The following is an 11,074-nucleotide window of genomic DNA, read 5'->3' on the forward strand; positions in this document are numbered from 1 at the left end:
GCCCCAGTGGCGCAGCGGTTTGGCGCCGCCTGCAGCCTGGGGTGTGATCCTGGAGACCTGGGATCGAGTCCCACGTTGGGCTCCCTGTGTGGAGCCTGCTTCTCCCTCTGCCTGTGTCTCTGCCTTTCTCTGTGTCTATGAATAAATAAATAAATTCTTTAAAAAAAAAATAAAAAAATAAAAAAATAAATAAATAAATAAATACTACAATTTTCAGGATTAAATGAATTCTTTCTCCCTTTTTAAGTGGCAGCAGTGTTGCTGAGAGCAGACTTTTAAAATGTTGATAATTTGGGACACCTGGGTGGCTCAGCGGTTGAGCATCTGCCTTCGGCTCAGGGTGTGATCCCGGGATTTGGGATCGAGTCCCACATCGGGCTCCTTGCATGGAGCCTGCTTCTCCCTCTGCCTGTGTCTCTGTCTCTCTCTCATTGTCTCTCATGAATAAATAAATAAAATCTTTTAAAAAAATAAAATTAAAAAAATAAAATGTTGATAATTTATAATTTCAACATAGAAAAGACCCAGTTGTACTTACATTCAAGGGAAATCCAACCATTATCAATTTACTATTAAGAGAGAAATATACTGTATTTTAGGGGCACCTGGGTGGCTCAGTGGGTTAAGCATCTGCCTTCAGCTCAGGTCATGATCCCAGGGTCCTGGGATTGAGCCCTGCATCGGGGCTCCCTACTGCTTCTCACTCTTACCGCCCCCCCCGCCACCTTCAAATAAATAAAATTTTGAGAAAAAAAGAAATATACTGGATTTTAAAGTTTTTAATAGTCACCATGCAGATTAAGATGTGTCAGTTTTTTTGTTTTGTTTTGTTTTGTTTTAAGATATGTCCTTCTTAGATTCCAGTCAGAAGGCATTAGCTACTAAGGTTTTCCATAACCTTTTTATGAAGCAGGTATATATAGTGGTTCTTTGCATGGCTTTGGCACACAGATCACACACATTGTTTTGACTCTGTTGACACTTTCTGCCTTTTTTTTTTTTTTTTTTTTTATCATGAGAGAGAGAGGCAGAGACATAAGCAGAGGGAGAAGCAGGTTCCATACAGGGAGCCCGATGTGGGACTCGATCCTGGGACTCCAGGATCATGCCCTGAGCTGAAGGCAGATGCTCAATCACTGAGCCACTAGGCATCCCAACACTTTCTGCCTTTAAAGCCAAAATGAAGGGGTGCCTGGGTGGCTTCAGTTAAGTGTCCAACTCTTGGGTCTCAGCTCAGGTCATGATCTCATGTCTGTGGGGTCAAGCCCTGCGTTGGGCGCTGTGCTCAGTGCAAAATTGGCTTCAGATTCTCTCTCCGTCTCCCTGTTTCACTCATTGTCTCAAATAAATAATTAAAATCTTTAAAAATAAAATAAAGCCAGAATGAATTCTTCAATTCTGTGAATGAAAAAAAAAATTCTGTGAATGAGCTGTTTTCACTATATTCAAATACAGCACGTAATACAAGCTGGATTTATACAACAGGTTTGGTGAAAGGAATCAAGATAGGTTTTAGTGATAATGATTTTAGCTTAAGTTCAATTAAAGCTGTTAAAATCCAGAGTAAGAACTAACTACGTCTGAGACTGATTTGTTTTGAGAGTAAAGGTGGTTCTTTTTGCTGTTGCTACTACTATAAGTATGTGATTCAGTGAAACAAATAGTAAACTCTAATAAACTGAAGAATTTCATTTTACATAAGGAAATTACGTATAGGAAATAGTGCAAGTTAGATGAAACATAGAAATAGCCAATGAAGGCAATCCCTGGGTGGCTTAGCGGTTTGGTGCTCGCCTTTGGCCCAGGCCGTGATCCTGGGGACCTAGGATCGGGTCCCGCATCGGGCTCCCTGTGGGGAGCCTGCTTCTTCCTCTGCCTGGGTCTCTGCCTCTCTCTCAAACTGTGTCTCTCATGAATAAATAAAATCTTTAAAAAAAAAAAAGAAAGAAAGAAATAGCCAATGAAAATCCTGTGTCGTTTTTCTATGATAATTGCCCATATTGTGGGATATAAGTAGTCTTAACACTAAGCAGTTTCATTAACAAAAATTTATTGAGTAGACACAATGTATGTGATGGCTGGAAAATGTCCTTTTTTAAAAGACCTTTTAGTTTACAAGAAGGATGATTCTTTGCAAACTATTCCCAAGCCTATCTTTGGCTAAATTGTTTGATATCTGAGTTACTTGAAAATCCAGATCATTCCTTTGCCAAATATTTATCACCTACTCTGCTAGGTGCTAGCGATATAGACATGAAGATCATTAACAAGTACACAGTTCCTGTCAAAAAGGAGTTTTCAGTCTGGTAGAATTAAGCAGGAAATCCTAGAATCTGATAGGAAGAAAATGGTTTCTGGCCATCTAAAGAAAAGGAGGAATATATAACCGTGGCTGGGAAGATGAGACTGAGGCTACATAGGTATTTGATAAACTGCTGTCTGTATTGTTCATTGCTGTTTTGTATGATTTACATACATTGCCTGACATATTATACTAAAAAAAAATTTACAGAGTAGTAAACAACCTTGTGCTTTTTGTTCTTCAAATAGGACGCTTTTTGTTATTTAAGAATACAGTTACCAACCATGGCCCCTGGAATGAATCCAGCCTGGTCCAAACAACTTGCAACCTGATATCATCACAGTCTGTCACTAGGACAGTCATATTCATGTGACTTTTAAAAACTAACTCAGCCTTGGGAACCACAAAAGACACTGGCTCTCCAGTACTAAAAGATTGCTGGCCTCTGGTTTAAAATACTCAGAAAAGTTTTAGACTCCCTGATTGTGGGGGATATGTGAGTCATAACTTTGTGCGTATTTCAGAGATGTCTTCTTTGCATTACCTTACAAGTTTGCTGCCTACTTCTAGTATGAACATTTTCATTTATTTGATCTCTATGGGAATATAATGAAGGAAAGAGGGAGAATTCTGTCCTTTAGATTATGTACACAGTTACTGTGTACAAGTTGAAAACTTGTTTGTGCTGTAGAATCACTACTATCAGATCATAAAAGCATGCATTTTCTTCTTTTTCATTTTACATCTAGCGTTCAATCAAGATTAGAGATTCAAAATTTGGTTTAGCTCTTGTCATAGAAAGCTCTCAGCAGGTAAGATATTTTATAATTGTATTAATCTTTAATAGATTTTTTAAACTATGACAGTCTCTATTTTTAGTTTTATTTATATAGTAAAGCAGTTTATATCTAAGAAGATTGTTAGTTGTGACATGAAGTTAAATAAAGAGTTTAAAGTCATATATAGTAATTGTCCACACAGGAAGAATCTTGCTTATGTTTCTTTGTTGGGTATACATAACCATTATTATCATTATGATCATTTTTAATGACAAAGTCACTGTACTTTTCATGCATTATCTCAGTCTTTACACACCCTATGATACAGTTACTATTTCTCCCCATTTTATATTCAAAGGAAACTGAAGCCTAGAGAAGTTAGGAACCTTGCCTACAGTCTCACAACTAGTAAGTGGTGAGGATAGGTTTTGATTCAGGTCTGACTGATTCACAAGAATGTCATTGAATAGCACAGTCATATACAAATATACACACACATGCCACTGGGATTTTATACCCTCATATGCAGATTATACTGTATCTAATTATAGTTGCTGTGTCTCATTAGGCCAGATCTTTGCAGAAATACATTTAAATAAAACATTTACTTATTTGTAAAATCACTGCTCTTCTAAACTCTAAATGTAAATATGAATGTCTATTCCTTTCCCCTTGCCTGCAGATTTGTAGCTTCCATTTACTGAGTGCTTACTGTGTTCCAGGAACTGTATCAAATGTCATATATACATTATTTTATTTAATACAACAATTTGGTAACTGTTTTATGGTTAGAAAATTGAGGCTTAAAAGATTAAGGAAAGTATATTTCTCAGCATCATGTAGTTAGTAAATTTGTAAATTTCTAGTTGTAAAACTAGAATTTGAACTCGAAAGTATATGCTCTCAACCTAAAGCATATGGTCTCACCTTTCACAGTATGCGATTTAATTTTTTAACACTCTTTAACAACAACCTGTCATGGTCAAGTTTCTTTCCGAATTCTTCAAGGAATTAGCCTCAGCTGGGCCATTCCCTTTCTTCTTTTACGATATGGTCTACTCCTTTTCAAGGTCTAGCTCAAAAAAAACTTAGTTCCATTGGCCTTCACAATCTACAGTATTTTTTTATCTTAAAATATCACCTTTGATAGTTACAGATGAAATGATAGGATATCTGGATATGCTTCAAAATAATCCTGAGTAGGCAAGGGGAGGAGATTTGGGAAAACTGCAGGCTAAAAAGTTGACTATATATTTCTACTTGTTGAAGCTGGAAGATAACTACATGGATACTTATTGTGCTCTTTTTTTCTATTTTTGTGTATGCTTTACGTGTTTCATCACAAAAATCTTAATTAAAAAACCAGCTTACCTGTGGTGCTCTGAAATAAGGACATTAGAGCTAGTTTATCCTATACTGTGAATACCATTCCTCAGGCTTGTTTTTTGTTTTTTCATTATTTTTTTCTTACAGAGTGGAGGATATGTTCTTGGCTTTAAAATAGATCCTGTGGAAAAACTACAAGAATCAGTTAAGGAAATCAACTCACTTCACAAGGTCTATTCTGCTAGTCCGATATTTGGAGTGGATTATGAGATGGAAGAAAAGGTAGTTTGTTCCGTATGTAAAACACAGGGTTTGCTGAATTGCTTTTACACAATCTATGAAATTCAGATATAAACACACTGCCTACAGTTTCATTCTGAACCGTGTTTAAAATGATTCATATACAGACTGTGTTCAGTGAGCGTGACCTCTTGGCCATCCGCAGTCGGCGCCACCTGTCTGCTCGCTGGTTGCTTCGTCATTCGTTCCCACCCTTCTGGGTGAGCAGTTTACCCAGAGACAGGTATCCATGTGCAAGACTCCGCTGATGTGGACAAATGTCAGTCTCTCACTCTGCTTTACTTTTATTCCACTTCTGCCTCCCACTTGCATTTGGACAAACCTTACAGGCCTCACAGGCACCAGGCTTTTCCCACAGAGCCCCACAGTACAGCAGCTCCAGGAGTCTGCTCTCTCCGTGTGCCTGGTCCACCCCCTATTCGTCAGTGCCTGTGCCATACCAATTATGAAATATTTTGAATATCACACCCACGTGTCTGCTCTTTACCTTCCTCATGACTGCCAGATTGGTTATAAAATATGTTTAATATCATGTTCATATTTCTGCTCTTTGCTTTCCTTGTGATCTCTGGGTTTTCCCAAACCCACCCCACTCTCCAGGCACATCATCCCTCCTTTGACTTTACTCTTTAGCCTCTCCAGAGGGGACCCTTGTCATCTGGTCTGTCACTGGTGTCCTCACCAGCCACTGCATTAGAGGGATGTCCTCACTATCGGCTCTATCAGTGGTACTCCTGCTAGAGGTTCTGTCTCTGGTGCCCTCACTGACCACTCTTATCACAGGTTCCCTTGCTGTCTATTCTTTTGCAGGCACCCTCACTATTATGGTGCCCTTGCCACCCACTCTTTCAGCAGCATCGCTGCTGGTACTCAGCATGTGGAGCCCTATCACCCATATTATCTGTATCTCTTCTCTTGGACTGCAACGTGTGACCAGAGAAGATCAGGAAATACGCTGGGCAGCTAAGTTCAAATTCACACCCTCTGACTTCAAACAGACCCTTTTTGCCCAGTAGCACTGCTTGATAGTGTTTTCTCTCCCTGTAATATTCTCTATATATTCATTCCCCTTCCCTTCCAGCTGAAACTTCTCTCTGGGTTGCTGTGCTGTGTTATACATACACTCATGTTTTCCATGTCTTAATCATCCTTTTATGTTTTCCTCCCACCCTGTGCTGCTTTCACCACTCTCCCTTTCACTCTGCCTTCTTTGTGTATTCCTTTGCAGTATCACCCCTCCTTCAGTTTCTTCAACCTATACTGCTATAGATGACTCCCATATCTTTTATTCTGGTCTTGACACATTCTCTCAGATCAGTATGGTTCTAAATATTCTTGAGTATATTCACATAAATGAGCATTCCAAATAACCTAAATTGAATTTTCTCATTTAAAAGTTTATCCTGGGGATCCCTGGGTGGCTCAGCGGTTTGGCCCCTGCCTTTGGCCCAGGGTGCAATCCTGGAGTCCCGGGATCGAAGTCTCAAGCCTGCTTCTCCCTCTGCCTCTCTCTCTGTGTCTATCATAAATGAATGAATGAATGAATGAATCTATCTATCTATCTATCTATCTATCTATCTATCTATCTATCTATCTTTAAAAAATAAAGTAAAAGTTTATCCTAGGGGTGCCTGGGTGGCTTAGTCGGTAGGGCGGCTGCCTTTGGCTCAGGTCATGATCCGAGGGTCCTGGGATTGAGCCTCATGTCAGGCCTCCTGCAGGAGCCTCCCCTCTTCTCTGCTTGTGCTCTCTCACGCTCTCTCAAATAAAGTCTTTTTAAAAAAAAAAAGTTTATCCTAGTAATTTAATTAGGTAAATAATTTTCCAAGTCTATAAGATACACTGACACTTGAGTATCTCAAACTTGGCATACCTAAAATGCTATCATTTTTCTCAAAAGCACCATCCTGCTGATACATCAGGATGTACATAATTTACTTATTTTCCATTTATTTATATTTAGCATTAGTAAAGTCAGCTGTGCTCAAAACCTCAGAGATTTCATTTTTATGTTCCTGATTATTTTATTTTATACATTCAATCATCCAGTCTACTCCCTTTTTCTATTCCTTTCTTTTCATTCTAACTACAGTTATTATTATTACTTTTGCTTCCATAATAATATTGTAGAACATGCATGGTCCTTGGAACCTGGCAAGACTGACTGTAGTCCCAAATTCACCATTAATTTGTAATTCAAGGCAGATTTGAGCTTCAGTTTTCTCATTCTAAAATTAAGATAATCGTCACGAAGTTATTGATCATATCCATGAAATACCAGGCACATGAGTGCCTCTACCTTTCATTTCTTCTCTTCTTTACTGGCCCCCAGTACATAATAATAACCAGCATGATAACTCACTCTGTCATCTCATGTAAGCCCTTACTCCAAAGCTACCTCTTCAGGGAGGTCTTCCCTGACTACCATCTAAAACAGCAGCCTCCATCATTTTTTTGTTCCTTATCTTTGCTTGCTTGCTTGCTTGCTTGCTTGCTTTATTTTTAGTAACACTCATCAGTTTTCTCCACTATAAATAATCTCCATGAAGTCAGGGATTTTCATCTATTTTCTTTAACCACTATATCTCTAGCAATCAGAACTAGCACATAATAGGGCTTAGTGAATATTCATAGATGTTGAAAGACTGCTTTGAACACCCTACTATTCCCATTCACTGCTCTAAGAACTTTATATGCATCGTTTCATTTAATCCTCCCAACAGTACTATGAAGTATAGTATTATTATTATCTTTATCTCACAGTTACAGAGATGAGGCTTAGCTAGGTTAGGTTACTTGTTCACAGTCACACAACTCAACGTGGTTGAAACATTGAGGCTATCTTCAGATGAGGGGATCAGATCACTCTTGTCAAGCAATACACTTCTACTCTACATACCCTCCCACAAATTAACTATAGATAAAGTCTGAATTCTTTGGGCTGGTATTAAGGAATTTCAGTAGACACCAGCCTACATCACAGCCACCATGTCTGTTTATGGAGGCTGCACACTGCCCAACTATAAGAACATAGTACACATAGACTACTGTGAATGATGCTTGTTGGGATTTTTCAGTATGATAGCCCTGCATAGCTGCTTCTGTCTCATTGGACTCTTTTATTCTGACCACACTGGATTATTCATCATTCTTCAACCACATTCTGTGGTTTCTCAGTTTTGTTGATGCTGGTTCCCTCTGCCAGAAATACCTTTTTCCCTAATCCTACCTATGGAAGTCACTGTCATCCTAAAAGACGTAGATTACGTACCAGTCTTTTCTTCATAAAAGTTTCTGGGATTCACAAGCCAGAAGTTGTGCTGTCTCTAAACTTTTTATTATAATAGATATTGCATTTGTTACAACTACTTTTCAAGGGTTGAACCTACTTTTCATAGGTTGAACCATGATATTATTAATATTTGACCATTTCTGACTCACAAAAATGATAATTTCATGTTTCAACCTAATATTTAGTTACTCATAATTGTGTTTTATCCTTTGCTCCACTCCCCCTGCCCTAGATTACAAACCTCTCATGAGTAGGGCAGGGACTTTTTACCCATGTTAGTGTTAGCATAGTGCCTAACATACCAAGATACTAAAACATTTGAAAAATAATGAATTAATATCAGCACCATATTTTACTCTGCTTTACCATTGGGATAGTCCATCTAAATCTTAGTTCTTTTACTTTTCACAAATTCTATTTAATGACTATTTTGAGTAAAATGAAATTGAAAATTTGCTATTATCCAAACTTAGTTTTTTAAAAAACATGTGAAAGAAAATAAGATAAAGTTCACTGAGAGTTTCTTCTCTAAGGATATCTCTATCATATTAAGATTAGTAAATTTGTCATTTTAATACTTCTGATGATATTGACTTCAGATTTAAAAGCTTAGGTTTAACTGATTTATTACTAAAGTTAGTTTTAATAGAATATAAATGTGATTTTTCTAAGACTTGAGTAGTTTTCAATTGTTTTATACTTTTATAAGTATTTACAATTCTCACAGCATATTTTACTAAAATTATTTGTTTAATTAATATTGTCTCCTTGATGCATTTTATTTATTTATTTTTCCTTGATACATTTTAACGTCTGCTGATTTTTAGCCTCAGCCCCTTGAAGCTCTGACGGTTGAACAGATTCAAGATGATGTAGAAATTGACTCTGATGATCATACAGACGCTTTTGTGGTGAGCATGACAAAAAACTACTAAATTTATTATGATTATTTTATCTGAGTCAGATTTAATTAAGTAATGGCTTAAGTGTGTAAAACACCATGGAACTTGCAACTTTTGAGAGTTATCTTAAACATGAGTTGGAAAGTAATTTTTTTTAAGTTAAGGATTTTTTCTTTGTGTGAAATTACTTTTAAATTACCAAACTAGGAACTAGTTTGAGAACAAAATAATTCAAAGGATTTCAGATCTGTGAAAAAATTTTCATACCTTAGAATAATAGAACAGGTTAAATAGTTAAGTTAATTTAAAATCTATAGTTTTCATAATTAATCTTTATAAGATGGACTTCCTTTCAATTTATTGGTATATGATCTTAAAAAGAATATTTGAACAATGAGCTTTCCTGTTTCCAAATTTGTATTATTTTATAGCAAAAATAATGTCAATGCTTTCTATGTAGTGTAGTGTATAAATCTGACCAATATACCTCTCTGGAAATAAATATTTTTAAGCAAGTCTGAAATTAGTGTAAAATATTTAATTATAAACTACAGCATTTGCTGACACATTGAAGTACTGATTGCTTTTTGTTTTGCCAGCACCTTCTTCTGAACAAAAGTAGAGATGACATTTTATAGCTTCTAGATCATTCTTTTTATCTCCTTTCAAGTTAACAATCCAAATTGTATACTTATTACAAAACAAATATTTTGGAGCTCAAAGCATAACTCTTGTAATCATTACTAATGACTGACAGAAGAAGTGAAATCTGCTACTAGCATAGTAAAGATTAAGTGCTAAGACCATTAGAAAAACTGTAACAATGTAAAATACACTTAGTTACATAATTGTCCTGTAAATTACCTGTTCCTTAGTTCACTAACCTATTATATGTCAAGTATGTGAAATATAATTTTCTTTGTCTTATAGGCATATTTTGCTGATGGCAATAAGGTAAGGACATTTTATCTATAGTATATGAAAAAAACTTTCTATATTCCAACAATTTAGTATTCACAAAACTTATGTGAAACCTATTTTTTGTTTTTTTCTTCTTCCTTGCCCACCTTCTATATTCCCATCTCATCCTCTTACCTCCCAAAAAGCAACAAGATCGTGAACCTGTATTTTCAGAAGAACTGGGGCTTGCAATAGAGAAATTGAAGGATGGATTCACCCTACAGGGACTTTGGGAAGTAATGAGTTGATCTTGAGTTGAACTGGATTTCTATTTAAAGATATCTCAAGATTAAAGATACTAGTCGCCTGCCATAAGGCACGGAATAGTTTTTACATTTACAGAAAAATCTTTTAAGAAAGAATTTTTTAATGATTAAGGAAAAACTCATTTATCTAAGATTTTATTGCCACTTTTCTAAAAATTATATTTAAAATTGTAATCAAAATGTATCTGGTTTGTAAATATGTTTATTTTGTACCTAATGCTTGTAAATTAGTGCAGATATTAAATGAGTGTATCATGTTGGCTTTAATAAAGAATTTATGCAGCACCATTTAATGTTTTGAAAGTATTATTTAAAAGAATAAGATTCTATTATGGAATAATAAAATACTGTCTTTTTAGTTATAAAAATCTGGTTTAAAAAATTATCAAATAGCTCCAAATGTAAGTCAACTCTCATAAATTACAACCCTTAAACTTGTCATGTTTAAGTGATCATTTCTGTAAAACCTAAAAATTACATTAACTCTGGAGTATATCAATCACTATGTAATAAGTGTTTTGGGCACTATTTTATAAATAATTGCAATATAGTTTTGGGAAGAATACATTTATTTTGTAAAGAAATAGTTTTAAATAGTTTGTAAATAAATAGTTCTTTTATTGACTTTCTCCGTGTATGTACTCATTGAAACTTCCTTGAAGTTTTCAAAAATAGGATTTTCTCTGATTTCTTGGTTAGCTACAATTTGGAAACTTCTCTGGCTTCTGTTTTTTGCCACTGCTTTGGTATAAAACATTATAAGGAACCTTTGTCAAATCATTGAAATTATCCAAAGGAGCCCTCTTTCTCTAGAGGGAAAGGAATGAGTGTGTAAAAACATAAAATAAGATGCAACACTATGTACAACCATAAACACATAGTATAACCAAGTGCTAACCTGAGTTTAATTAAAATCAATGAATAAAAGCTATACATTGGTTTCTTTA

The 11,074-nt window shown here is 35.8% G+C and overlaps 1 protein-coding gene across 3 annotated transcripts in view; it reads left to right on the top strand.

Moving 5' to 3' along the window:
- BBS5 (Bardet-Biedl syndrome 5) overlaps positions 1-10,751 on the top strand; it is a 26,565-nt gene extending 15,814 nt beyond the window's left edge. Inside the window, exons 8-12 of one of the 3 annotated variants that reach the window (XM_025460085.3) lie at positions 3,052-3,114; positions 4,555-4,689; positions 8,827-8,910; positions 9,832-9,855; positions 10,008-10,751. In XM_025460085.3, coding sequence (XP_025315870.1) covers positions 3,052-3,114; positions 4,555-4,689; positions 8,827-8,910; positions 9,832-9,855; positions 10,008-10,109 — 408 coding nt within the window. In that variant the 3' untranslated portion in view covers positions 10,110-10,751. Of the gene's footprint in view, positions 1-3,051; positions 3,115-4,554; positions 4,690-4,814; positions 4,971-8,826; positions 8,911-9,831; positions 9,856-10,007 lie in introns of those variants that run through there. The other 2 variants (XM_025460086.3, XM_049106255.1) reach the window with 2 other exon arrangements.
- Positions 10,752-11,074: the final 323 nt, after the last annotated feature.

Source organism: Canis lupus, chromosome 36 (assembly GCF_003254725.2).
Source record: "Canis lupus dingo isolate Sandy chromosome 36, ASM325472v2, whole genome shotgun sequence".
In the NCBI taxonomy this organism is placed as follows: Eukaryota; Metazoa; Chordata; class Mammalia; order Carnivora; family Canidae; genus Canis; species Canis lupus.